At 38.3% G+C, this 27,682-nt stretch overlaps 2 protein-coding genes across 5 annotated transcripts; one reads left to right on the top strand and one right to left on the bottom strand.

Annotated features, from left to right (window-relative positions):
• Positions 1 to 414: 414 nt before the first annotated feature.
• Positions 415 to 9,731, bottom strand: srsf11 (serine and arginine rich splicing factor 11). Of its 4 annotated transcripts, XM_066692529.1 has the most exons (13): positions 9,414 to 9,729; positions 8,175 to 8,308; positions 5,487 to 5,596; positions 5,190 to 5,282; positions 5,040 to 5,089; positions 4,253 to 4,386; positions 3,638 to 3,719; positions 3,218 to 3,343; positions 2,956 to 3,045; positions 2,760 to 2,849; positions 2,372 to 2,549; positions 2,025 to 2,081; positions 415 to 1,715 (listed from the first exon to the last, which is right to left on the bottom strand). In XM_066692529.1, the coding sequence occupies exons 1-13, from the start codon at positions 9,533 to 9,535 to the stop codon at positions 1,518 to 1,520; spliced, it is 1,464 nt and encodes a 487-aa protein (XP_066548626.1). In that variant the 5' UTR covers positions 9,536 to 9,729; the 3' UTR covers positions 415 to 1,517. The 4 variants fall into 4 exon arrangements, with proteins under 4 accessions (XP_066548626.1, XP_066548627.1, XP_066548628.1 ...); XM_066692530.1 differs by lacking the exon at positions 2,025 to 2,081 and having other exon boundaries at positions 9,414 to 9,731; XM_066692531.1 differs by lacking the exon at positions 5,190 to 5,282 and having other exon boundaries at positions 9,414 to 9,730.
• Positions 9,732 to 10,224: 493 nt separating this feature from the next.
• Positions 10,225 to 25,533, top strand: lrrc40 (leucine rich repeat containing 40). Its single transcript, XM_066692022.1, has 15 exons — positions 10,225 to 10,565; positions 12,455 to 12,636; positions 12,855 to 12,928; positions 13,305 to 13,434; positions 16,918 to 17,041; positions 18,472 to 18,614; positions 18,974 to 19,146; positions 19,624 to 19,714; positions 21,589 to 21,634; positions 21,731 to 21,836; positions 22,034 to 22,141; positions 22,834 to 22,944; positions 23,284 to 23,361; positions 23,758 to 23,943; positions 24,278 to 25,533. The coding sequence occupies exons 1-15, from the start codon at positions 10,418 to 10,420 to the stop codon at positions 24,381 to 24,383; spliced, it is 1,806 nt and encodes a 601-aa protein (XP_066548119.1). The 5' UTR covers positions 10,225 to 10,417; the 3' UTR covers positions 24,384 to 25,533.
• The last annotated feature ends 2,149 nt before the right edge of the window (positions 25,534 to 27,682 follow it).

Below are 27,682 nucleotides of genomic sequence, written 5' to 3'. Positions count from 1 at the left end.
GCTCTAGATGAATCACAGAAGACTGTTCATCAACACTAGCTTGTTGCATTGATGCAAATGTGTTTGTGAAGTCACGACTTGCATGAGCACAAAACTGTCAACAGGAGCCTCTCCTCCACAAAATGTCTCCTCTCCGATTGTCTTGGAAACATAAAATGGTAGAGGGGGGAAATAGATAATTGCGGCAACCAAAGCAAACCCATAAAGATCATTCAACATATTGAATTCAGGCTTAGAAACTTTTTATTCTCCAACTTTTAAACTGCAATAAAATAATTCAATCAAAATCTATACTCTAATCACTACATGTTTTATTTAAATCTGCCAGTGTGTTGAAGCTATACACCAGAAATCAAATGTCAAAATGAGACAAACCGTATCATCTGCAGTCACTAAATATTCAAGAATGCAGAATTGTATTTTTGAATGGGTTTTATTATCAAAGATATTCACTGGTAAAACACATTGCAAACTGTACAGTGACACAGTGCAGAATCTAACTCACAAACATATTGAAACCTCTTGAATATTATGCAGGGGACTGAAGAAAAAATCTCACATGACTTCAAAAGACATTAGATCTGTGCTTATACTAACAGTGAAGCACAGGCAAGAAATTATATTTATATATATATATATATATATATATATAAAAAAATCAATCAAAATAGCAGAATGAAATGCACAAAATAGAGCTATGAGTTAAAGAATAACAGCATAACATGTCAGTAAGGAGAAATAAAACAAAACAGGCGACAGGCAAGTCTAAACTACTGTAATAAGGCTCAATGTAATAGATTTAGCAACCAAAAAACAACCACCTTTTGACTGGTTACCTATGCAGCTGTGCTTGCATTCTCCCTGGTCTGATGTTGGATTTAAAAATATTAAAATACTCGTTTACATTCAAACAAACGAGGAGTGGGGAGGGGGATCCTTACAGAACTCAGATTGATCTCGCTATAATCTAATATTGTATACAAGCACTGTATGCACAAAATAGAAAACGCGCATTAACAGGCCGTCAAGGGTCCTTTTCACTCTCAAAGAACTGTTCATTTCATAGAGGGAAAAAAAGCCATGACTCCTGGTTAAAATTCCAGCCATGAAAGACCTTTAAACCCTGGCCCTAATCCATTTACAATTATTTTTGTTTTAGATTTAAATTTCTTACAAATATGATTCAGGACCCAAAAAAACTAAAAAAAGTACATAATTGCCACAACATGCAAACTGGTCATTCCATCTACCGGAGGGGGAAAAGAAATGAAACGGGCTAAGCCAACCATTTATTTTGTAAGGTTGTGAATGATGTCATCGATTTTAAAAAATAAAAACTGTACATTTTAAAGTTAAGACTACTGTTCACCAGCCATCTTTCTATAGACACCAAGTGTATTTCTTGCAGCCTCAAAGAAAACAATACAACAAAAAACAAAAAGCTCAAGGAATGATACTAATGCATGTCTGCATGTTATAATCATAGTCCACGAACTGGCGGGTGTCGTTCAAAGCCTTCAGTCACTCATATCCATGTCTTCTTCGTGGTGATCGTCCCCGTTCACTTTGGACTCTTTTACCGGTTCCCCCGCGGCTTTTTCAACCGGGGCCTCCTTGGGTTTCGGGGACGCGGGCTCCGGCTCCGGCTTCCGGTCTTCTTTCTTGTCTTTCTCGCTGTCGTATCCTTGCTCTTCCTCGTCGTAGTCCCTAGTGACCTGAATGAAAAGGATGAGATGGTGTAAGACTAGATGATTCCCCCTTGAGATCTCAAGCTAGGGTTCTATCAAGATGTACAGTACGGATCTTAGATCAACACAAAAAGACAAGTAAAACGGTAACATTAGAATGTGATTTCAAATTTTATAAAGCTTTTTAAAATGTCCAAGTTAAATGTAAGGCTAAGCTTGCATTTTTAATATCTACTCAGGGTTAGTACTGCAGAATTCTAATGTGTAGACTGTAGTGATCAATATTTCTGCAGACCACTCTATTGAAATTTTGCAAATAACAAAAACCCATCATACCTCTTTCACTTCTGCCTTAATAGCCACCTCTGCCTGCAACAGTCCCCGTTTAGAGCGCTGTGTTGATTAAACAATTATACATTAACCTTCATCAACCAACTAACTGGTCTGCAGAAATAAGGGCTTTACCTTACAAGTATACATCAATGTTTCAGTCAAACAGATCAATACAAAACATACTAGAAAGACAGTATCCACTCATCATCGGATTTTTATCATCAGAAATTAAGATAACCAAATTACATTTAAAAAGTAACATTAGTAAAAGGGATCATTTCAATTTGTATATATTTTAATCATGAATCCAAATAAGATACGGAACTTCCTGTAGAACGAGAGCAACATACCTTAACGTCCCCCTTCTCGCCCTCAGATTTCTTTTCACGATCTTTTTCCTTGTCTTTGCTTTTCTTCTTCTTGCTGGTTGACCGTTCTCTTTCATCTCTGTTCCGGTCCTTGTCCTTCTCCCTCTCTTTGTCCCGATCCCGCTCACGTTCCTTGTCCTTCTTTTTCTCCTTCTTGTGCCTAGGAGTAAATAGTATGAGAGAGAAACAAATGAAAAGGTTTAAAAATGCATCAATATCTGGCAGCTCATTGGTGACACATCAATACATGTCATTTCACTCTTCCTAGCACTACAGTCATTTCCTGCATACGGACTCTGGAGTTAACTACCTAAGCAGCTTAAACAATCATTTGTAATCGATCATCTTCTCTTTTGAAGACTCAACTCACCGCCGAGGAGAAGGAGATCTTGACAACTTCCTCTTGGGTGACCTAGATTTCTTTGGAGATCTGGTAGCACTGCGACTTCGTCTGCGTCTTCTGTCCGTACCAAAAGATGAGTCAGTTTTCACAGAAACCACACCGTACACATCCCAAACTTAGCCATCGTGCGAGAGAGGAAATCTCCCACAAGCGCCTTTCGTACCTGCTTATGCTTCGAGACCTCCGAGTAGTGCTGTAACTCTTCGGGGGAGTCTTCGAGCGTTTCTTCTCTTTCTCTTCCTTTTTCCTCTCCCTGTAGGGAATACACAAAGATAAATGACATTAAAATCAATATTTTTTTCTCCACCAAATGTATGTAGAATTTCCAATAAAGACAATTCCTAACTCTAGAGGTCAAATATGAAATCTGTGGGAAACTGATGATCTGCGGCCTTGAATAGACATTAATTATATTAACAACACACCTGGATTTGCTTCTAGAACGCCTGCCTCTCTCCCTAGAATGTGACCTCCGTCGCCGAGGACTTTTAGATCGCCTTCTGCTCCTTGATTTGGAACGTGACCTCCGTCTTGATCTGCTCTTGGAGCGTCTATTTAGACAAATATAGACGATGTATTCAAGATATCAGCCTTCTTTTGCTCCCAGGAAGTATTACAAAGTTCCCAAAATTTCCATCAAGGAAAACTGCACTTGATAATTCTGGCTCTTGCAATCTAATCTATACATTCAAATTATTAAAAAATGAATGCCCAGTTAAGTATTGCTTGAACAACGAATAACATCTTTGGTTTCGTATAATGAAAAGGTCACGAGTATTGGCTTATCACCAGCACAGGGGGCACTAATAATCGGTAGGGATAGAGAGTTTTTGGCCTAATCATACCGGTGTCTTGAGCGGGATCGCGATCGTCTCCGTCTTGATCTGGATCGAGACCTTGAGTGCTTCCGTTTCTCGTCCTTCTTATCTGCAATACACATTCATGATTAATCTAAAGGGGAAGAGATTCTGTAAAAATGCATATTAAAATTGCATAAAAACACAATACTACCCTGTATACATTTAACTTCATTTGCATTCTAAACGTTACACCACACTTATCTATGAAAATTCAATGAAGATCTGTTGTTCGCTACAATGTCTAATTTAACAAGTAGAAAAATCAAATTATTTCTTAGCAGACACCCTTATCCAGGGAGAATTGTTACAATACATCACATTACTTTTACATACAATTACCAATTTATACAGCTGGGTTTTTACTGGAGCAATCTAGGCAAAGCACCTTGCTCAAGTGTACAATAGCAGTGTCCCCCTTTTGGGATTGAACCCACGGCCTTCTGCTCCACAATCCAGAGCCCTGACCACTACTACATATGCTACACTTCATTCTAACCAATTCCAACAGCAATAAACCATGCGTCTATACAAGCTGGAAATCAGGGAGCGGTGGAGACTTCACCCTTCCAAGTTACACACTCCAGAAACAGAGGTACTTACTCCCAGGCTCAATAGCAGCAGAAATCAATGACTGTGCTTCACGGACTCGCTTCATTGCTTCTTCGATCTCTTTACTTGAGGCATCTGCCTTCAGAGCAGGGTTCATGTTGAGTCCTGCAGCCATATGATTCAACCTGCGAAGTTTAAGGTCATGTTCAATCTTTAGGTCATAATTACTTTGATAGTTTCTCAACAGTGCCCAGCAGACTGATCTCGGGTTTAATTTGTGGTGTCACTGACTTTTTTCTTTAATCCATCTAAAGATACAACAGGTCTCACCTTTCAAGGTTAAACCTCAGTTTATAAAATAAAAATAAAATCCTTGACCTTAATATTAAACATTAAGGCAAAAACAATACAGAATTTAAAACTTTGCCTTTTATAATTTTCAGATGTAAAGACCCCCACTATTAAAACAGATTTGGACATTTCATCCTTGGAAACTGGCAAGTGAATTATTCTGTGTGTATTTATCGACTAGGGCAAGACAGCCATCTAAGGGAGCTTCACATTGGCAAATCTCAATTACTTTCCTCTTCTGCAAATAGCCTTTAAGTTAAGATCCTGCAGTATACTTGTATTATAACTTAACATACTGTATGACATATTGAACATTTCCATCTAAAACTAGCATGAAATCATAAGTGCATATAGCAAATTAAATTATCACTAACAAATAAGTCACGTGTAAAGAGGCTGTAACAGCACTATTCAGGATGTCAGATTAGACAGTTTTCTAAATAACGTAAAAAAAAAAAATTATATATATATATATATATGCACTTACTTTGGATCCACAGTAGTCATGAGCTTCAGTAGCTGATCTGCAGCCAAAGACTAAAAACAGAAAAAAATAAGAAAACAATGTGAATCATGTTAATGACGTTTTTAGAACATAACCAATTTCCTTCTATAATGACACAAATTATTTAAGTACCTGAGAATTCATATTAGATCCTGGCAAACCCAGTGCTGCAAGAGTAGGATCAAGGGAGGGGCCTCCGAGGGCAGCTAAGGGAACAGCTCCAATCTAGTACATTGAACATTAAAAAGTCTATTAAAAGGAGTATATACAGGTGCCAGCCTTTAAAATATTTTTTCTTCTTTTATGAAGAAATGTTTAAGTGTTTTTTCTTTTAAAACCTCTATTGAAAGATACTTTTCAACATTCCACAAATTAAAGAGCCTGAATACAGTAGCAGTACCTCAATGAAGGTAACAGAAAATGACGTACCGATGCAAGTGGATTTGGAGTTGGGAGAAGACCTCCCCCTGGCAGTAGCCCTGCAACAGCATTTGCTGGCGCCAACAAAGACAAAGCTTTAGCCTCATCAGGAATTACTCCTGCAGAAAAACAAACATGCATTACAATGTGCTCCCAAAATCATAAAAACACAAACACACCCAGAAAAAAGAAGACTCGCTCAAGTCAGTTCCTTAGATTTTGAAACTACTCATAATCTTGCAACTATACATTTGCAAAGATATCAATAAATTATAGATTCTCTCATCTTTGAGTTTTTTTTTTTCTTCCCTTCTGCTCTACGCATTATTGCAGGATACTAATAGAAAAATAAATATCACAATACACACTACTGTGGTTAACACTGCCAAGATGTTATCACCTGTACTTGATTTTTAAGTCATGAACCAAACGTAAGCAAGCACAGTCGGTTCTCCAGTGGGGTGTGCTCTCAAGTTTCATAAGATGTTTTATGAACAAGCGACTCGCGTCGGCTGCTTCGCTATAAAGCACACAGAAAAATCAAGATACACAAAACAAAAGAGTTTATGATTTTTGGGGTCAACAGCATGATACAGTTCATTATGAATTGTATAACTTACCATAAACAGGTGAAAAAATACATGTAACATTAAAACAGACTGAATTTAACAGAATCCTCTCTCTGGGCTTTTGCTGGTTACTTCTATGCTGTTCCAGACTGTCAACAGAATGGCTGATTGGCCTTCTTATTCCTTACCTTGTGCAGTAAAGTAATAGCTAAAAGGAAAGGGACGCCACTTCGGAAAATATAAACCCATTACTTGTGGCAAGGGGAAAAAAAAAAAAAAACAACAATGTACTATAGGCGACAAGAAACCTGTTTCATCTGCCTGCATGATACCAGAGCACAGAAAACTGGATGCCCTCACAAAGTTAATTTACTGCCAGCAAAAGCCCTGCATTTAAAATTCTTTGAAGTGCCCAATGACAAAAAAAAAAGTGAAATCCTATGAGATGATCCATGTCTGTTCATAAATCAGCAATTTAACGTCAATGAACACTGTCTAACAGCTGAACAAAACATACAACATATAAAGGGCACTTGAGAAACTGGATTAGCTGCAGAAGACAAAACTGTTGGGTGGTATTTTCAGCAGGGCCTGGTAAATAGGACTGGCTGAACCAGGAAAAAGAACTGTAAAACACAACAACAAAAAAAGAAAAACCACTGTTAAAAAAAGGTATTGGACCCTTCTTCTGTGCTATGTGGAGTGGATTTTATCAAAACATTCTACAGCATAACCCTGCAACGTGTTGCGTCTTACTCCCTGTTAATTTAAAATTAACATGGTTTGATCATGTATTCTCTCAGGGGGTGGGGGAACATATATACTGGCAAAGGACTTCCATTTAAGTCAATATGCAACTTCCTTTTCAGTGCACATGCAGGACAAGCCCAGAGCCAGTAAAGCAAGTGCGTCCTCACTATTTACTAAACTGGGTGCTGCCAACAATGAAAAGGTGAGTGAAAGTGAAAATTAAGCTAAAGGAAGGAAGAAAAATGTTACTAACCTCAGCCCGAGCAACACTAAACTCAAAACATGCAAACTCTTCTGCATGTTTCCACTAATCTACTACAGTTTAACTTATCATGCTTCTACGAAATCTAACAGATGTATGATCTGCAACGTGTCTTACAATTTAACCATGATCATTAACAAAGAACTCGCAACTTTGCAAATGACCGATTGTTCTAGATTTTCTAGAATAATCAGATGAAAAAAGCATTTTTCAATATTTATGTATACATACATCTTGAAATCAGTCTGAAAACACCTACATTTAAGATCAGTCAAGAGATTTTGGTTTGCATACCAGGTCTGCACCAGTATTGATTTTAATTTAAATCTCATTGACTGTCATAAATAAAGCAGACTTGCTACAATTCCTCCTTTTGATTAAAAAGCCCTAAAACACAAAAAAAAAAAACAGAAAGAAGAGAGTTAAGTGTTTACACGAGGAAAACAGGGGGGCTTGAATGCTTGCTGGCCTTTTGTAATTGTCTACAATCCCCTGTTCGCTGCAGAGGACCACTTTCAGTCATCAAGGAGGGGGCTCTGCAATTGCCTTCTCCACTACAAAAATCACACACACAAATAACAGAGAGAAAAGTTTAATAGTGATAATCTAAACGGAAAAAGCATGGTTACACATGAAAGCTGGTTCTCTTCCTACCGCGTTCCCTGCTCTTTCATGGTCTCGCACGTTTCTTCCTAGCAAACCCAGCTTCAATCAGACCTTGGTATACTGCATGGAATTCTCAACACAGCTTTACACCGCAAATATGCAATAAACACTCCAATATATGATCCCATCATATCAATGCAACAAGCTCTAGAACTTCATACACCATTAGGCGCTGTGATAAGGGGGACATGCAAGATGTTTCAATGTGAATCCTTTCAACGAATCTTCAACACAAAGACGCTTATTAAAGGCATCTACTTTCTTGCAGACCAAGACGGCTGCAAAAACAGATGACCGGAATCAATACATTAGAAGTTTACATTCAACAGTATACCAAGGGTCTGCGATAGAGAGTCACTACCTTAACTTCTCTGCGGTGCCAAATGTATGGGTGGGGGGGGGGGGTCTCATTCAAAGCCACACAAAACATAGGAGATACAAAGCACAAACCTTCAGCGTAAGGGACGACAATCAAGGCTCGGTCCACGAAGACTGTGTTTGTCAAATGTTGCGACACTCCCACCGAGTCACACTCATGGAACTTTACAAAACAGACACGTGAAGTCACTGGCAAGGGAGACTCACTGGAAAAAAATACAGATTGGTTGTGCAAGAAAAACAGACATATTTTACATCACAAAACTTCCTGCTCTCATCTTCCCTGTAGGCCAGATTTGTCTTTTGAACCAGGTTTGTTTTCTGCTCTCAATAAGATGTTAAACCAAAGCCTATGAACTAGATGGAGGTGTTCAAAAGGTACCATGTTCTGTACATAAATGATTTTCACTGTTCATGCTCGTCTATGGTTTTTGGTTCTTACAAAAAAAAAATGCTGATTGGATTATATTGGAAGAGATCAATCGTCAAAACGCCAGCTGTCACTTTTTTTTGTTGTCATAAAAGCGCCAAGATGATGTCTTGAGCCTCCTACCTTTAACTGCAGTTGCTATGAGGTGCAGCCAGCTGTTATTCGACAGGTGAAAAACAGCAAAAGCACAGAACACAGAAGTTAATAACTTGTTCTCTCTCTTCACAGCACTTGCTATTCATTCCCTCAGATACTTGTAAAGGATCATTGCTCGTTTTACACAAAACAGTATGCCACACGTTGCTAAATCCCAATTGTATAAGCAATCACGATTCATGCAACCTGATCTGCTTCCGAACATTTAATCGTTTTAATAATAAATAAAAAATCTTCTAAAAGGAAGTTAATTGCACTTATTTTATATGATTCACGTTGCGAGGCACAATACAGCAGTTGGAGAACAGACGTTATTTAGTATAATTCGCTTTTTAATCTGTGCCGATCAGATCCGAGCTACGGAAACAGATGACATCACACGGAAGCAAAGTCTAAACATATTATTACTGGTCTTCTCTAAAAAAAAAAAAAAAAAAAAAAAAAAAAAAAGAGAACAATGAATCGATTTCCCCCTCGTTTTGACTTGCCGACTTAGCAGCTGCAAATGTCGGGCGGGAGCCTGTCGGGGCGCTACGAGTTCCCAGAGAAACAGCCAGGCTGCCGAGGGACGAGCAGGCCCAGAGGCCTACATTTGCATTTCCTCCTCCGTCGTTTAAAAAATAAAAAACGCCAATACTTCCATTTTACACGGTACAAAAACCCCTATGGATACATTAGAACGACGATATACACCGATTTGATGTTTATTTGTCTATTTTACTTACTCTGGGGGAAACAATTTGAGTTCATCGATTTTGCCCAGGAAGCCGAAGAGTGTCCTCATCTGCTCGGAGGTGGTGCTGGGAGACACGTTCGTCACTTGGATCACGTTCGTGGAGGTATTCATGTCTTACCGCCCTGCTTCAACACATTAAAATACAGGAAAAACAAACAACAAAGAATATATTGTTAAACGTCGCGCCGTCCGGTGCTACTCTGTTCGCGCTATTTCGGGAAGGCTCTTTTCTGAAAAGGCTCTTCAGACTGGCATCGTCGCCATGAAGCCACAACAACGGGCAGCCTGCGTGTGTGCGCGCTCGGTATCCCACAAGCCTCTCCGCACAGGGCGCATGCGCAATGCGGGAACTCTGCAGTTGGAGGAGACAATCCAAAATTCAAACTGGAAACACTTACAATCGTGCAGTATTGTTATTTACAAAGTGGTTTACTTTAAACATACTTTAAAAAGCCTAATAAGGAACACCAGTTTGAATATAATCGACACTTTAAATCAGTACAAAATAATATTATGCACTTAATTGTTATTGTAATATAATAGGCCAACATACAGACTGCCTACTACTAAAAGTAATTATTATATTATTGAAGGTTAATGTGTCGAATCGAGTAACAGATGTAATTAAATAACTCGTTAAGTGACCATGCAACCCTCAATACAATATTACCAATATATATATATATATATATATATATATATATATATATATATATACTGAATGTAAAAACAAAGTTTAAGAAGCGTGTTTTTAAACAGGCATTCGGAGACGCCTCCTCTCTGATGCGACATGTGAGACGGGAGGAAGAAGGCCCGAGTTTACGATTGAAGTCGGCGGTGGTAACGGCAGTAAACTACATCCCATTTGGCATTTCGTAAGAATAAAGCTGGCTAAGAGAATTAAAAAATAAAGTACACACTAAAACATAGCATACACGGATTTCGTACACAACCCCGTTGGTCTGAAATATAAAGTTGAGGTTTTTGCTCGGTATGTCACGGTTTAAAAGAGGTGGGAAATCTGTCGACTCTAGGGCTGGGTTTAAAAGTGATAAAGAGGAATCGCCTGTACCCTATGGCTTATTAAAAACGGCACGAAAAAGCGGACAGCTGAACCTGTCTGGACGAGGACTGACTGAAGGTGAGGAGTGAAGGATGCGTAATATTATATTTCTGTGACAATAAATGTGCAGAACAAGCACCATGAAGTTCAAAGTTTGATCAATTTAAATGCAGCCCAGCAACACCCCATGTTAAGATAAACACACGGTGTACGTTTGTAGACCTTAAATTTCCGATCATGTTCTTTAAGTATATATATAAAGTAGAAGATGGCAATGGATTGGAGTTGTGATTTGAGACCAATGCCCGCAAAAGTGGAAATGCTAAACTGAGAATGTGAAATCGGTAATAAAGTATAATTGTGTGTGTGAATTGGTATATACTTAATTTGTGTTTACGTCTATATTGGGGCTATATCGACTGACAGCACTAATCTATATCAATTATCATCAGGAGCATCTTTTATCAATCTACTGCAATCAACTCCAAGACATTTCCACTTGTTGCCATGTACAGCATCTTTTGCAGGTCACACTTTAATTGTGCCAACTCGATCTCAGTCATCTTTTGGGATCCATTCTATAGCTTATTCTGTCCATCTTTGGTCTGCTTTTGCAATGCACCCCTGGCCCATTGCCATTTTTACATTTTCACTCATTTAATGGTGTCATACTTGTGTTTGTTCTCAAATCCACTTTTTTATGTCTGTTCTTATTATTCCTAGCAGGCATCTTTCCACACTTATGGGTCGTTTCCGGTTTCTGCATAATTGTTGCGTTTAGTGGCGAGGTTTTAGAGTGAAAAGTGAACACTGGTAGTACTATGCACTGATCAAAAACTTTGTGAAGATGTTACAGAAACTGAGGAGGACATGAAGAAGCATGGAAAGATGTGTGCGTCTGAGAACAAACAAAAATATGTGATATTGAATGAGTCAATGCAATCAGATCAAAGATGGACAAAGGAAGCTATCAGATTGACCCCAAGAGATAAACAACTAGACATTTACCACATCGAAGGTGGAAGATGAAATAATACACTTTGCAGACATGGAAAATGGAAGCTATAGATTGAAGCAAGTGGAAACATCTTGGGCAAGCAATGGATTGACATATGTTGCCGTTTTACATATTTTATCAACAACTTCCATAATACATTATCTGTTTGCTTAAGGTCTCCTTATCATTGAAGCTATCATGTTCTGTCTGCTCCTGATTACGTATGTATTTTAGGCACTTTATCTTATTCAAACTGCTTCTGTAATAATTATATTTTGACTGCTCTAGCTACCCCTTTGCACACACCAAGGATGGAATTATTGTACATATTGTATATCCTATACGCTGGAGTGTATGCTTCTCTTATTGCATCTTGCACTTGTGTGTTTTATAATGCTTTGAAAAACATTTATTGTGACAATAAATAATATATTGAATTTATTGAAATGGGTGGGGAATAAGCCTCAATTATCAGTGTTATATCAGCACCCTGCTAAATCAAATTAACCACAAACAGCACATTTGTATAATTATAGACTGACGTAAGTTAACCCACTTAACAAAAATAAGAGATTTCATAATTACATGTGATAGTGGGTATCCCACTTAACGAGATACTTTGTGATTGTTATTATTTGTTTTATATGACTCATTAGACATTTTTTGAAAATCCATTCAGCGTTTTTGGGTGATGCTGGGACACCACTTCATTGTATTGTGGTGGTTTGTAATAGTGAGATGCGACTTCAATTGATGCAACTAAAAACAATATGATGGAATTGTGTACCAAACATCATAATAGTGTATATATGTATTTTTACATATCTTTATAATGTTAGAATACACAGAACCAGTATGAATTAGAGAGTTTTTATGTGGTATCAGTAATAGGTTTAAGTTAATATTCTTATACTTGACTCGTAAACAAAATGTTTTGTATTTTTAATGTGGCTATCTTTTATATTGGCAGTACCCCAAAGCGTGTGGCGATTGAATTTAGATACGCCTGAGGAAGCACAACAGAACCTCTCATTTGGAGGAGCGGATCGCTGGTGGGAACAAACTGATCTGACCAAGCTTCTCCTTTCATCAAACAAGCTGCAGGTTCTGTCGGAGGACATTCGGCTGTTGCCTGCTCTCATCTTTTTAGATGTGGGTATAATGCATGTTAAATCATAGCACATCCTGGATAATTAGATAAAGTGTGACAACATTTATTATTTTTATTTTTCAATTATAAGCACTTGTAGCCTTGCCTTATTCTCCCCTTGACTACATTTGTCTGTCCATTTGAGTTAAAAGATTAAAGTTATATTATTCCTTCATAAAATGTATTATATTTTTCTCATTGTGTTTCCGTTTTTAATCAGGTCCATGACAATCAATTTACCTCCCTGCCCTCATCTATTGGAGAATTAGAAAATCTCCAGAAGCTTAATCTAAGGTATGCTTTTGACATGAAGACTTTTATATTATAACGGACAGGTGTGTAGCTCTAAAACGATAACATTGTCTTGGGCATACTGCATACTAAACATATTGCACTGATGTAGAAAGGAGGAGAAACAAAGGCATCCTAAAGCTATCAATCTTAGACTTTGTTGCTGTTTTATATTGCTATTTCATTACCAGGATTTCATTGTCTAAGATGAAGTGATGTTCAATCATTTGTAACACTGATCCATTTTAGGGCTTCCTTAGAAAATGGCCTTGTATTGTGTCTTGAGTATGAAAGACAAGCTTATTAACAAACAACTAGAGGAATGGAAACCTTACTTATAAAAGGGGTGGTAACTGAACCCACTGTTTTTCTTGTGCAGCCACAATAAGCTGAAAGAGCTCCCGGAAGAGCTGTGGAATCTGAAGAACCTACGGAGCCTGCACCTCCAGCAGAATGAACTGGAACAGATCCCAGAAGGAGTGGGACGTCTTAGTAATCTGGATGATCTTGTGAGTCCTATTGTGTGGTGAATAACTGGTATTCCTGTAGAGAACAGAACTGCAAACTCCAACAAGTTTTCCTTACGTGTCTGCTTAAGGCAGCAAATTGTACTTGAATTCATGCATTCTGTACTGTATTTATTCCAAACATGGAGGCATAAAATAAACTAAAGGAAGGGTTACCTACATGTGAGATATATCGGTTATTTAGCTATTATAAATTATTCTGGCTGTGTTTCGGTCTAGTATTAATCTTAAGCAGTTGGATGAAACAATAAACCTGAAATCAAACATGTAAATTCAAACTAGGGGTGGGCGGTATACTGGTATGAATGTGAATACCGATATAACGTTTTGGCATGGTATATATTTTGACATATTGTGGATACCGTGATACATTAATAAATTCATGAAATAAGACGTTTAGGCCTATATTGTCTTGTTCAAATTTCAGTTGAGTGATACAGTAATAATTACAATATTCCTGTTTTCAATATACACATACTGTATCAAAGAAAAAACAACTAAAAGCATGTTATCGTATTATCAGGCTTTGTTCACAGCAGTGGATGGGCAGCTCGACAATTTGTCATGTACTTTTCATCACCAATAATTCATGATGTACAATAAGTCACCAATAATTGCTTATTATTATTATTATTATTATTATTATTATTATTATTATTATTATTATTTGATGGGGCTCATACAATTTTATTCAGATTTATTTTGCATATTGTGATATCATTGTTATCATCCAGACAGTGGAAAATATTGTGATATTAATTTCAGTTCATGTTGCCCACCCCTAATTCAAACACAATAACAAACGTACAGGTGGAAATACTGACCATTTATCAGTATGTTTTTCACCCAGTTTGACACATGACATCAGTACCCAGGACAGTTCCATAGCCTTTAGGAAACTGCTGTGACAACACTGCCTTGTCTCAATGGCATTTTCACATGATTAAGGTACTTAAAGCAACTGCTGCTGGTCGTCTGGGAGAATAAGTAGGAGGGGGCACTCTGTTTTAAATCAATAACATGCCCATCAATGTGCTCTTCTTGATCGGCCTTGTTAAATGAGATGTTGTGGATTCTGCCATGTAGGATGAATTCATAGGAAATACAGTAGTTGTGTTTTTGTTAGTCTAACAATGAAGACAGTGCAAGAGGGTTTTATAATTTTTAAATGTATTATTGCAAGGAACTGTAGACACACAAAACACAATCTAGGGTATAAAATGAAGCTTTGAGAGGAATTGATTGCCCTTTAGTCTTGGACATTGAAGTCACTGGATGATTTTGTCCGTATGCAGTTGAGACTTCTCCCATTTTCAATGCCTCCTCTGTTGTCCTACGACAACAACAGTTTTGTGAGCAGAAGCCAGGTCTTCAATCGCTGCAGTTGGTGGTTTGTCACCTAACACAGGGTCCTCGGTTTGTTCACTTGGGGTTTGTTGACAATAGGCAGGCTCGTCCACTGAATCTTGTGAGTGGTTACCACTGGCCCAGTATTGATTTAGGCCAGCTGGTGTTTGGTTGCCAGAAACTGAATCTTCATCCAGTGCTGGTGAGGTTTTGTGCTCATGACAGGGTGGGTCGTCCTCAACTGGTGCATTCAAGGTTTGTTCAGTAGAACCATTTTCTTGGAGAGCAGGCTTAGCCTTCTGGGGCAGAACAGGATGGGTTTCCTCACAGGGGGCTTCATCTTCTAGGGACATTAGCAGCTTGTAAAGTGGGGAGCTGCACGTCAATATAGGCTCCCATTGATCATGCTTGGTTGAGCAGTCCTGGAGGCTGAGAGGCTGCATGTATTTCTGATATGCAAATGAAGAAGGCTGGGTCCCGCTGCCAGCTGGGGCAGGGCTGACTTTAGGTGGGGTGGAGCGAGGAACAACAGTGTCTTCTAGGGACAGTAGAAGCAGGTTGTGTAGTGGGGAGCTGTGCGTCATTATAGGCTCCCATTGATCATTCCTGTCCACTGAGCAGTCCTGGAGGCTGGGAGGCTGCATGAATTTATGGTATGGAAATGAAGAAGGCTGGGTCCAGCTGCCAGCCTGGGCAGGCCTGTAACTAGGTGGGGTGAAGCTAGGAACAGAAGGGGCATAGGAATAATTCATGAACGACTCCGGGGGGCCATGAAAGGTGACGCAAGGGGAGGAGGCCTTCAGGACGACAAGAGGGTCAGAGCAGTGAAAATGCGGGAAACTGTCTCCTAGCACCACTCTGGGGAGGTCTGTAGTCTCTGTAAAAGGGACAGGAAACAGTGTTGTAAGCAGGGATACACCACTTCTCAGTAAACACCACCATTTAAATTATTCTAATTCTAAAATGTTATATTTCCCTCCCGACATTTCCTATATTTTACATAATTTTACCTTTTTTTGTTTAAGAACATACTTTGTTCACATTCCTAAGCAAATACTTTTCTCATTTAATTGTAATTAGTATGATTGAGGCTTACATTGTCTATCATTGCTGCATGTATTTTTCTTTTTGTTTACAATAACATCTGTTACATTTTAAACAAAGCATAATTCATGTTTATATTTTAGTAATTATTAATGCCTATAACCTAAATCATAAGTCTAAATCTAAGAAGACAGATTACATTTTGGACTATTTTTATATTAGTTTTCTTATAGTGGTAATGGCAACCTTACCTGGCTTAGTGAAGAAGGTCGGCTCTGACAGTTGATGACTTTCCTGAAGTCGCTGTCAATCACGGACCGAAAAATGTTTCTTGTCCATTTTTAAATTCGAATTTGTCTGGTTAAAAACTAGTTGTTCTTCTAAGCTGTATGTGAAGTGAATGGCAAATATGTTTATGATCGTACATGAAGATTCTTCCGTTTCCATGGAGATTTGAGTAACCGGAACTTTTGCACTTGAAAGTTCTATGATGCTGACATGTTGAGCATTCTACTATTGTTGTAAGGGCTCCATGTCATAATGGGAGTTACCAATACATAACAGATAAGTGCTGATGCCTTTATTGTTTGAATGATTGATTTGTGTATTTATTTATTTGTGTATTTAATTAAGATATTTCTGTTGATTTTTGAAACATCATAATTATATGTTAATAGGGCATGCATTGTGATTGGAAAAATAAATGAGCATGATTTGTTACTCTTCAAGGTTTCCCGCAGTGCTTTACAGGCTAGGTGGCCCACCTGGCCAAACATAGAAAAAAAAAAACTTTAAAGCAAAAGCGCACATGCTCCACCCCCTGCTCTTATTTGCCACAGCTAAACGCCATCTGTAATATGCAATTCACCCCCTCAGCTCGTCAATATGCGAGCTCCAGTCTCTCCAGTCCCCTTCCCCCGACTCTACAAATTTTAGTATTAGACTACCTTGCCTATGCAAATTTCTGCAGGAAACCCTGCCTTGTATATTTGGGTTTGCTTGAATCATATCTCCATCTGCTACAAAGGGTAAAGGTTAAAGTGAGGAATTTTGCCTGTGCTTTATGATTTTCAGGACCTCTCCAACAACCAGTTGACCGCTATTCCAGAGAGCCTCGGCAACCTGAGAAGTCTAATCAAACTTAACTTGTCTTACAACAAACTGAAGTGCATTCCCCCAGGAATCCACTCCATGACAAGTAAGACTTGCATCTTCCAGGGCTTAATTGTATTCTTGCAGATAAATTAAAGTAGATGCTTAAATTAATATTAATATTCCTTCAACATACGCTGCCTGGTGATTTTCTTGTCTGCTAATGTGTTGTGCATTTCCTGTCTGCTGATTTTGATTACACACACCTTTGCAGAGAGTCTGATTATGCTCATTCATTAACTTTCAGGCATAATTTACAGTACTTTTAAAAGCTGATGTGCTACTACAGGATCATTGAAGCATTCACTTTACCTTTATAGCAGGAGAAGGGGAGATTGTAGAAATACAAGCAGTATGCCAGTGTGCAGAGGGAATAAAATAATTAAACAAAAGGTAACGAGGTAGTTCGAAAAAGGAATCGGCAGCAGTTGGCATAAAGTAGTGTTTGAACAATAGAAGCTATTTGCAGCTCCATCCAAATGGAAAAAGCTTTTTGTGTTTTGAAAGCGCAGTCAATTACCTTGAAGTACCTGTTTTTCAAAAAGAAAATTAAAACAGACCCTTAGATGTGCTTATATTAATGTTGGTATGCTCCCTCAACAGACACTAAAATAATTTCAAATTCATGACAAAAAAATCCTTCTGGAAGATTAACAAAGAAACATTCTTCTAAATTTAGTACATTAAACTTCTGTGTGGAACATTTGGGTGAAATCCTCAGAAAAGAACAAACAAAAGTAGTTTCTGCAATCGTTAAAATAACTAGTTGAGTCCAAAGTCCTTTCAGACACCTTACTGTGTGAGGATTCACCTTCAAAAGGTGCACACATCTAGACCACAATGCATTTCCGCATACTTATATAATGCATTGAGTAGAATTTCCATAGTGAATTAGTGGAGGCATAAGATATATGCTCTATATCTGAGCTAAATGAGGCATAAGTGTCTGTCTTCAGATACTGCAGAGTACAACATCATCCGTCATCTCTCAGCAGACCTGGGGGCAATTACATATTTCAGTGTGTAATTTGTAATTATAGATTGCAATTATGGAAATTTGCCAAGGTTCAACTACAATTACAATGCATTAATTATGACCCACAGCATATCAATGTCATGTAAACAAAATAGCAATTACAGCAGTGCAGTAGAAGCAGCTTCAGCAAATGAAATCTGATTGCTTTCAGACAACAAAGGAAGTTCTGTTCCCTGATTTCAAACCAAGGAAGCTAACTAATTACACTCGCATTTAAATACATCTGAATTAGGTGATTATAAGCTTTACGTTAGGGCACACCTTATCAAATTAGTCATGTGTAGTTCTGAGCTATGTGTTCAATATTGCTGTTAATTGTAATTGTTAATTCAGCTGACGAGTGCTCTACTTGGTTTATTGCTATTTTAATTATAATTGACTCCAGGTCTGTCGTATGTTGGGCAAGCATCTAGAGCTGGTTTCATATATGTTTCCCGCAGGTTTGAAACTGTTAGACTGCACACACAACCAGTTGGAGAGTGTCCCTTCCAGCCTGGCCCAGATGGCCAGTTTAGAGCAACTCTACCTGAGACACAACAAACTCCGCTATCTTCCAGACTTCCCCTCCTGCAAGCTTCTCAAGGTTTGAGTGGGACAGCTGGATTTTGTTATTAGCACAACCACATTTCAGATACGGTGGTCATAAAATATGGTTTATAGGTCTAAATGTGTTGAAGCTTTTCTATGACGATGCTGCAAAGGATATACTCATAAGGGCATTATAAACAAAAACAATAAGCCATAATCATGTTATTACACATCTGGTGACAGAAGCTTGAACAATGATAGAAAGTTTGACAAATGTGTTGTCAAGTGTTCTAGGAAAGACTGGGAGATCTAGTTTGGTTATGAATGATCGTGAGACAACAAGCATTTCAAGATCTGACGAAAACGTGGTAACAGACCTGCTCAAAAGGTTCCCCGTTGTTATTTGCATTTCAGGAGCTGCATGTTGGTTATAATCAGATTGAGGTGCTTGGACCAGAGCATCTTAAACACCTTAATTCTATTAGTGTGCTAGAGTTGAGAGACAATAAACTAAAAGCCTTGCCTGATGAAATTGCTCTGCTTGAAGGCCTGGAGAGACTGGAGCTCAGTAACAATGACATTAGCAGGTAACGTGTCTGTGCTGTGCATGTCAACTAAGAACTGTGATGTTCATTAGCAGTTTTGGTGCTCTTAACTGGTTTAAGTACCGTGTATTAATGGATGACAGTGTATCAGACTTAGTAATGTTGCTGGAGTCATTGAAAAGACTCTTGGTCAGTTACTTTCTCACCAACTGGGAGATGGCAAAATTAAGGAAAAACACAGTATGCTGTAAAATATACTAGGGATTAGTTAACTACTGCATTTAATTCTGTTTTTTCATTTGTGAAAAAGGTCGTTGGTATTTTACTTTATTTTGTCCTCCAACAAGATTTGAATTGATTAAAATATGCACTAAATCTATTGAGTCAGTTATCTTGTCTTTTAACAGGTTAGTAGTCAGTAACGTTTGATTGTCTGAATATTTGAATCCCGCTTTCAGCATTTTCTAGTATCTTACTTCAATTGTTTCTTTGTCCGTCTTTTTCTGCTGTGTCACTTAGTCTGCCGTACGCTCTTGGTAACCTGCCCAAGCTGAAAATCTTGGCTCTGGAAGGAAACCCATTGAGGACTTTGCGCAGAGACCTTCTGACTGTGAGTTCAAACACAAACCAATCATTAGAACTAAATAGTACAACATTGTCATGCATTACAGCTTTGAGGGTCTAGACTAGAGCATGCCCTTTTCCTTAGACAGAATGTCAGTTCAGTAGAAATGTTTTTAGTGTGCATTTTAGTGGAAAGAGGGAGATAATAGATGTACTTTCATAAAAAATCATTATACTACTATTGCAAAGTATATAATCAGAGAGACTGTATATTCCTGCTTGTGTGAGATATTCTAGGGCGTCATTAAACTTTCTGTAGAGAAATTGGATTATCTATTTAAGCATAACAAAACTTCACATTTAACAAATATAATTACATGTTACTCGGTTAATTTGTGAATCCATATTCCTACCATTACAAAAGTGCAGTTTCAGAAGGAATCGAGTGAGCGACATGCAATTGACTGCACCTCTCTTTAAATTATACAGTGAGGGAAAAAAGTATTTGATCCCCTGCTGATTTTGTTCGTTTGCCCACTGACAAAGAAATGATCAGTCTATAATTTTAATGGTAGGTGTATTTTAACAGTGAGAGACAGAATAACAACAAAAAAAATCCAGAAAAACGCATTTCAAAAAAGTTATAAATTGATTTGCATGTTAATGAGGGAAATAAGTATTTGATTCCCTATCAATCTGCAAGATTTCTGGCTCCCAGGTGTCTTTTATACAGGTAACGAGCTGAGATTAGCAGCACTCTCTCTCTACATGGGCTACAAGACCATCGCCAAGCAGCTTGGTGAGAAGGTGACAACAGTTGGTGCGATTATTCGCATATGGAAGAAACTGGAAAAGAACTGTCAGTCTCCCTCGGTCTGGGGCTCCATGCAAGATCCCACCTCTTGGAGTTTCAATGATCATGAGAACGGTGAGGAATCAGCCCAGAACTACACGGGAGGATCTTCAGAGGAGAACTGGGTGAAAGTGTTCAGATGAGACCAAAATTGAGCTCTTTGGCATCAACTCAACTCGCCGTGTTTGGAGGAGGAGGAATGATCCCAAGAACACCATCCCCACCGTCAAACATGGAGGTGGAAACATTATGCTTTGGGGGTGTTTTTCTGCTAAGGGGACAGGACAACTGCACCGCATCAAAGGGACGATGGACAGGGCCATGTACCGTCAGATCTTGGGTGAGAACCTCCTTCCCTCAGCCAGGGAATTGAAAATGGGTTGTGGATGGGTATTCCAGCATGACAATGACCCATAACACACAGCCAAGGCAACAAAGGAGTGGCTCAAGAAGAAGCACATTAAGGTCCTGGAGTGGCCTAGCCAGTCTCCAGACCTTAATCCCATAGAAAATCTGTGGAGGGAGCTGAAGGTTCGAGTTGCCATACGTCAACCTCGAAACCTTAATGACTTGGAGAGGATCTGCAAAGAGGAGTGGGACAAAATCCCTCCTGAGATTTGTGCAAACCTGGTGGCCAACTACAAGAAACGTCTGACCTCTGTGATTGCCAACAAGGGTTTTGCCATCAAGTACTAAGTCGAAGGGGTCAAATACTTATTTCCCTCATTAACATGCAAATCAATTTATAACTTTTTTGAAATGCGTTTTTCTGGATTTTTTTGTTATTATTCTGTCTCTCACTGTTAAAATACACCTACCATAACAATTATAGACTGATCATTTCTTTGTCAGTGGGCAAACATACAAAATCAGCAGGGGATCAAATACTTTTTTCCCCCCACTGTATTTCCCCATAACGAAATACCCAACCCTCAACTAGGTTTACCTAATTTAAAGAATTAGGTAAACCTTTCTTCCAAAGGCTAATCTATTTCAGAAAGTAATGTTAATGTTAAAACTGAGAACATTACTATTGTGCTGATGTTATTTTTTCGGATTGTCTTTAGAAAGGAACCCAGGAGCTTCTGAAATATTTAAGAAGTCGAGTTCAAGGTACGTGTGTTAAGGATGTGTTTTGAAGATGCATGTTCTGCCATTGAATCTGCCAAATAATAAAATGTATTTATGATATTTATATTCGACACTTAGAACCAGATGGCCAATGTGGAGAGCGACACGAGACCGCTTTGACTCTTCCAAGTGAAGCCAAGATCAATGTGCATGCTATAAAGACACTGAAGACACTGGACTACAGGTATTCATCCCCCTGCCTCAGATTTGATCAGGATGAAAGGTGGCCCATTTACTAACAAGGACTTGCAAAGCATCTGAAGGCAGTGCTTTGCATTTCGATTTGCATGTTCTGAATCATTTCCAAAGTCTCACATAAAATTATGATCTTTTGAAAATATATATATTTTTAATACCCAACTTGTTTTTCCCACTTTCTAGTGAGAAACAGGAGGCATCAATCCCAGACGAATTGTTTGACACAGCTGTCGGTGATCCAGTTATCAGTGTGAACTTCAGTAAGAACCAGCTGGCTGCAGTCCCTGCCAGGTGTTCTGCTTTTGTCTCCAAATGCAATACAGTGTACTCAGTTGCGTCCTGATCTGAATTGTGCTTACGTGCTTGGACTTCGCACAGTCCCTGAGAGAATGAAACGGCCATTTCAGAAATGCCTGTCGTAAGCTCCTAAAGCTCGAGAAAAAGTGATGGAAATCGCTGGGCTAGTTTTGCAATTGTAACAGTTCTCTGTAGGTTCTGGTGGCAATCTGGATAAGCAATGCATTTATTGCACTGCTTTCAGTGTTGATCCCATTGTCCTAATTGTTCTACCTAACCTGTAAGGCTAAGAATAGATTTTATATTAGACACAGTGCCCGAGTGTAAACTGACTGGATATTTATTCATTTTGTGTATGTTTGTATATATTTTTTGTTGCAACAAACTTGGATACAAATTAGAATGCATTTTGGCCTCCATTGCTATTCGAAGATACTTCATGGTCATTTATAACACGATTGACTTACAGAAGAGAGGGTTTTAAATGTGAGAAAAATACAAAATGTAATTCAACGGCCTCCATTTCATTAGAGTTTGTATTGCAAAATCTAAGCGCAAATAGAAGAGATTTAGTTCATCTTCAGAAGGTAGTGTCAGCCCAGTTCACAACATCTTCATAGAACTACTCCTGTTATGGCCTTGACATGTATTCAAGGTAACTGACATATCATTTATGTTATTTACAGGCTTATAGAATTGAAGGCCACTGTTTCTGACATCAACCTGGGGTTCAATAAACTCACCGGCATCCCCCTGGAGTTCTGCATGTTACAGCAACTGGCACATATAGACCTCAGGTAGTACAATTCAAAATATATATATCATAAATTAGACCTAGACATACCAAATAAACTCCAAAGCTCATACATGGAAAAACTTCATTTAGGACAATCATGTGGTGTCATATAAGGCAACATTCAGTACCTAGATAGTTGCAATCTCTTTCCAACGTTCTTATCAAGAAAGCGTACATCCCTTCTGAAGAAGATACATTCTAATAAAACTAAAAGATTTCTAAGGTTCTAACTCCAAAGTTGTCAGGTTTATTTTGAAATATAAGGATTCAAATTGCACCCAACTTTGTCAGTTTTCTTCTGCATGGCTCTTATTTTCTAGATTGTTTTCCTTTATTATAGAAACAACCTTTTGACGTCCCTGCCTGCAGAACTGGAAGCCTTAGTAAAACTGAGGAGTATTATCTTGTCTTTTAACAGGTTAGTAGTTGATGGGGTATTTCGACAAGGTACACATGCATTATTTAATTTTAAAGACAGTTGTTTTTACTAAAACCATAATGAAAGACATGGTGATTACAATAACTAGGTATTGTAGATCTTTGTTAAGCAAGACGACACCAGTCAAAGTGAAGCAACTTATGGGAGGGCTCTTATTGAAACGTGTAAATATTGCCATGAAAAGATGCTGTATTCTATTTCAAAAGGTAATATATGTTCTGTCAAGGTATTAAAGACAAAAAAGGTTTATATCTCAGTTTGATAATTTAATTGTTTGGAGTGTTTAATTGTCTTTTTTTTGCTGCAGCTCATTCAATCCCCTTGACTACTCATGAATAATAGTCCCTCAATGGTACTTGACATTTCCCATTGCAGGTTTAAAACCTTCCCGGATGTGCTCTATCTGATCCCCACGCTGGAGACCATTCTAATCAGCAACAACCAGGTGGGAGTGATTGACCCGCATCAGCTGAAGCACCTGGAGAAGCTGTCCACGCTAGACCTGCAGAACAATGACATCATGCAGGTGCCCCCGGAATTGGGGAACTGCACCGCTCTGAGGTACTGATAAGCAGAGACGCATTTGTGCATTTAAATGTGCGTTGGCTGTATAGCTCATATTGTGGCGGTCCACGAGTTTAACAGCCAAGCCGCATTCTGAAAATGTTGGGGAACCGCACATCGAAAGGAAATTCGTCTGGGAATCGTAATGCATTATAATTATTTGTTTTCGCTGTACATACATTAGGATTGATGCATTTTTATGAATATTAAAGATCGTTGTAGATTTTATTCTGACATTTTCATTCATGTGCACTACCAGAGTAGAATAATTTACTGTTCTGCCATTATGTAACGTTTCATAAAATATATATCTTGTTTGTGCGTCCCACAGAGCGCTGATGCTCGATGGGAATCCATTCCGCAACCCAAGAGCAGCCATCGTTGCGAAAGGAACAGACGCGATACTTGAATATCTCCGAAGCAGAATTCCTGCCTAATCTACATGTTTCCCACCATTTCCAAATATTCTGGCATCCGAAACAAGCGGTATGATGATGTCGGAGAGCAGGTGGGGACGATACAAGCAGTAATGTTTCTCTACAGTCACTCAATGTATTAGTTAATTATCTGATAAATTGATGTGGATTATGCTCATTGTGTACAAAAGAACACAATGAGCATAATCCACAAGAAGGTCTAGCTTCTGGTCAAAGAAAATGACAGGAAATGTTTTTATCTATGTGTATCAACGAATCTGTGTTGAAAATCACCTTGGATTAGACCCGTGTGAAATTATTGATCAAAAACAGCTTCTGAAATGAAGTCTTATGCAGTGTGTAATAGTTCTGTTTTACATTCCCATCTCTTTGGTATAACACTGAGCCTTACAAAAGATTTTATGTTGGAAAGAGTCAGTATTACGTTTATAATTGAATACAAAAACCTCAGAACAAAAAATGAATACAACGGGACATATATTCTATATGTGTATGTATGTGTTTGCACAAATAGACTCCCTTAAGGAGAAATACAAAGTGAACAAACAACTAAGAAACCTTACTTTTGTGTTATCTATCTGATGCTTGTAAGAACCCTCAATGAACTAGTTTACTTTTCTAACGTACTGGGTGAAAATGACTGACGGTCTAATTTATAACACTAACAGACTGAGACAAAGGTCTATTTTTGTTTTTTTGTGGATTTTTTAAATAGGTTTAGAAAATTGACATTGAAGCACATTTTTCTGCTGATTTACAATTCACTGCCACTTTTCTAGTTTTATCATTACTATTTTGTAATTTCAGTTTTTTCTATGTAATGAGGTTTGACATTCTTTCTGTGGGCCATTTTTTATGTTTTCATATCAGAGATAAGATTTAAAACTAATGAAACAAAAAGGCTAGACCATATAGTTTGAAACTGAATGTACCACTTGTATCAAAGTAATACATGACTCCACTTATATTACATTTTGCAGGTTTCACTACTGGTATCCGACTTTTCAAGCATGCAGTCTTTTGAGTATTTTGTGATAATTATCTGGAGTGATCAAATCATAAAAGTGTTTAAAATTAACATATAATGAAAGCACTGTGAAAATGTGTTTGTGCACTTGAATTTAAATAATTAAAAGTTTATCCATGGTTATATTGTTTGTGATTTATTGGATTGGCATTTCTTTACTGAAACTGTTTAAGTCATGCAAGAATTATTATATATATATATACACTCACCTAAAGGATTATTAGGAACACCTGTTCAGTTTCTCATTAATGCAATTATCTAACCAACCAATCACATGGCAGTTGCTTCAATGCATTTAGGGGTGTGGTCCTGGTCAAGACAATCTCCTGAACTCCAAACTGAATGTCTGAATGGGAAAGAAAGGTGATTTAAGCAATTTTGAGCGTGGCATGGTTGTTGGTGCCAGACGGGCCGGTCTGAATATTTCACAATCTGCTCAGTTACTGGGATTTTCACGCACAACCATTTCTAGGGTTTACAAAGAATGGTGTGAAAAGGGAAAAACATCCAGTATGCGGCAGTCCTGTGGGCGAAAATGCCTTGTTGATGCTAGAGGTCAGAGGAGAATGGGCTGACTGATTCAAGCTGATAGAAGAGCATCTTTGACTGAAATAACCACTCGTTACAACCGAGGTACGCAGCAAAGCATTTGTGAAGCCACAACACGTACAACCTTGAGGCGGATGGGCTACAACAGCAGAAGACCCCACCGGGTACCACTCATCTCCACTACAAATAGGAAAAAGAGGCTACAATTTGCACAAGCTCACCAAAATTGGACAGTTGAAGACTGGAAAAATGTTGCCTGGTCTGATGAGTCTCGATTTCTGTTGAGAAATTCAGATGGTAGAGTCAGAATTTGGCGTAAACAGAATGAGAACATGGATCCATCATGCCTTGTTACCACTGTGCAGGCTGCTGGTGGTGGTGTAATGGTGTGGGGGATGTTTTCTTGGCACACTTTAGGCCCCTTAGTGCCAATTGGGCATCGTTTAAATGCCACGGCCTACCTGAGCATTGTTTCTGACCATGTCCATCCCTTTATGACCACCATGTACCCATCCTCTGATGGCTACTTCCAGCAGGATAATGCACCATGTCACAAAGGTCGAATCATTTCAAATTGGTTTCTTGAACATGACAATGAGTTCACTGTACTAAACTGGCCCCCACAGTCACCAGATCTCAACCCAATAGAGCATCTTTGGGATGTGGTGGAACGGGAGCTTCGTGCCCTGGATGTGCATCCCACGAATCTCCATCAACTGCAAGATGCTATCCTATCAATATGGGCCAACATTTCTAAAGAATGCTTTCAGCACCTTGTTGAATCAATGCCACGTAGAATTAAGGCAGTTCTGAAGGCGAAAGGGGGTCAAACACAGTATTAGTATGGTGTTCCTAATAATCCTTTAGGTGAGTGTGTATATATATATATATATTATTATTATTATTATTATTAGAAGGCTGCTATTGCATGGCTCTGGTTTTGCATAATAATAGATGCAATAATAGATGCTGTTTGCAAATGTCTTAAAAACTAAACTGAATGATCTTTTCGGTACATTTTAGGAATGTGTTCTCCTTACATTTCGTTTTGCAACTGTGTTTCGGGGTTGCAGTACAACAGGAAAAATAAATTCAAATATGAACCCAATTTTGATGTTGTTTAATTGCAGAAAAATGTACTAATAACATCAATTAACAAATGTCGACTAAAAATGCATATGCCTAGTATCGGCATAACAATCTCAAATATGTAAATCCATTAAGATCGAACCCCTATGACCCTTCCAAGTACACACATGTCTTAAATTAATGATCAGACCAGTATTACTGTATTACTGCCTGCAATCCTATTGGTCCATTTTCCTGAAGAGGATTACTACAACATACAATGCGGAATAAGGTTAGTTTCATACATTAACAGATTAACATTAACATTTACGCAGCCATTTCTGATCCGGATCAAATGCAGTGAAACATCCGATCACGATCAGTGGAGTTGTGTTTACACTGCCACTGTTGGCATCTCCCGTCTTCCTTCTGAGTTTTCATGTCTTACATTTTGAAAGTGTTAGAGGAGGTAGAGGAATCCAGTTTTTGGATTTCTAATCAGAGTTGATGGAGGAAAGTTCCACTTGAGAGATGGGATGTACAATTCCCAAAGTGCAACAGAGGGAGGCCAACAACAGGTTTCTTAAAAAAACACCAAACGAAAAATAAAACTTCCTTTTGATGGAGATTTTAATATGTGTATGACTTGTGGGGA

This window comes from Amia ocellicauda, chromosome 19 (genome assembly GCF_036373705.1).
Source record: "Amia ocellicauda isolate fAmiCal2 chromosome 19, fAmiCal2.hap1, whole genome shotgun sequence".
In the NCBI taxonomy this organism is placed as follows: Eukaryota; Metazoa; Chordata; class Actinopteri; order Amiiformes; family Amiidae; genus Amia; species Amia ocellicauda.
The sequence above is the reverse complement of the archived record's forward strand: the minus strand, read 5'-3'. Positions and strand labels throughout refer to the sequence as shown.

What these genes read in the sequence shown, in the direction of transcription:
- srsf11 (XM_066692529.1), bottom strand. Translation starts at nt 9,535, where the DNA reads ATGAATACCTCCACGAACGTGATCCAAGTGACGAACGTGTCTCCCAGC. An exon ending in CTCAAATTGTTTCCCCCAGA is followed by an intron (nt 8,309 to 9,413) that starts GTAAGTAAAATA and finishes ATTTTTTTCCAG; the next exon opens with TGAGTCTCCCTTGCCAGTGA. An exon ending in AGATCTCCTTCTCCTCGGCG is followed by an intron (nt 2,550 to 2,759) that starts GTGAGTTGAGTC and finishes ATTTACTCCTAG; the next exon opens with GCACAAGAAGGAGAAAAAGA.
- lrrc40 (XM_066692022.1), top strand. Translation starts at nt 10,418, where the DNA reads ATGTCACGGTTTAAAAGAGGTGGGAAATCTGTCGACTCTAGGGCTGGG. An exon ending in CTGCTCTCATCTTTTTAGAT is followed by an intron (nt 12,637 to 12,854) that starts GTGGGTATAATG and finishes GTTTTTAATCAG; the next exon opens with GTCCATGACAATCAATTTAC. An exon ending in CTGGCTGCAGTCCCTGCCAG is followed by an intron (nt 22,142 to 22,833) that starts GTGTTCTGCTTT and finishes TGTTATTTACAG; the next exon opens with GCTTATAGAATTGAAGGCCA.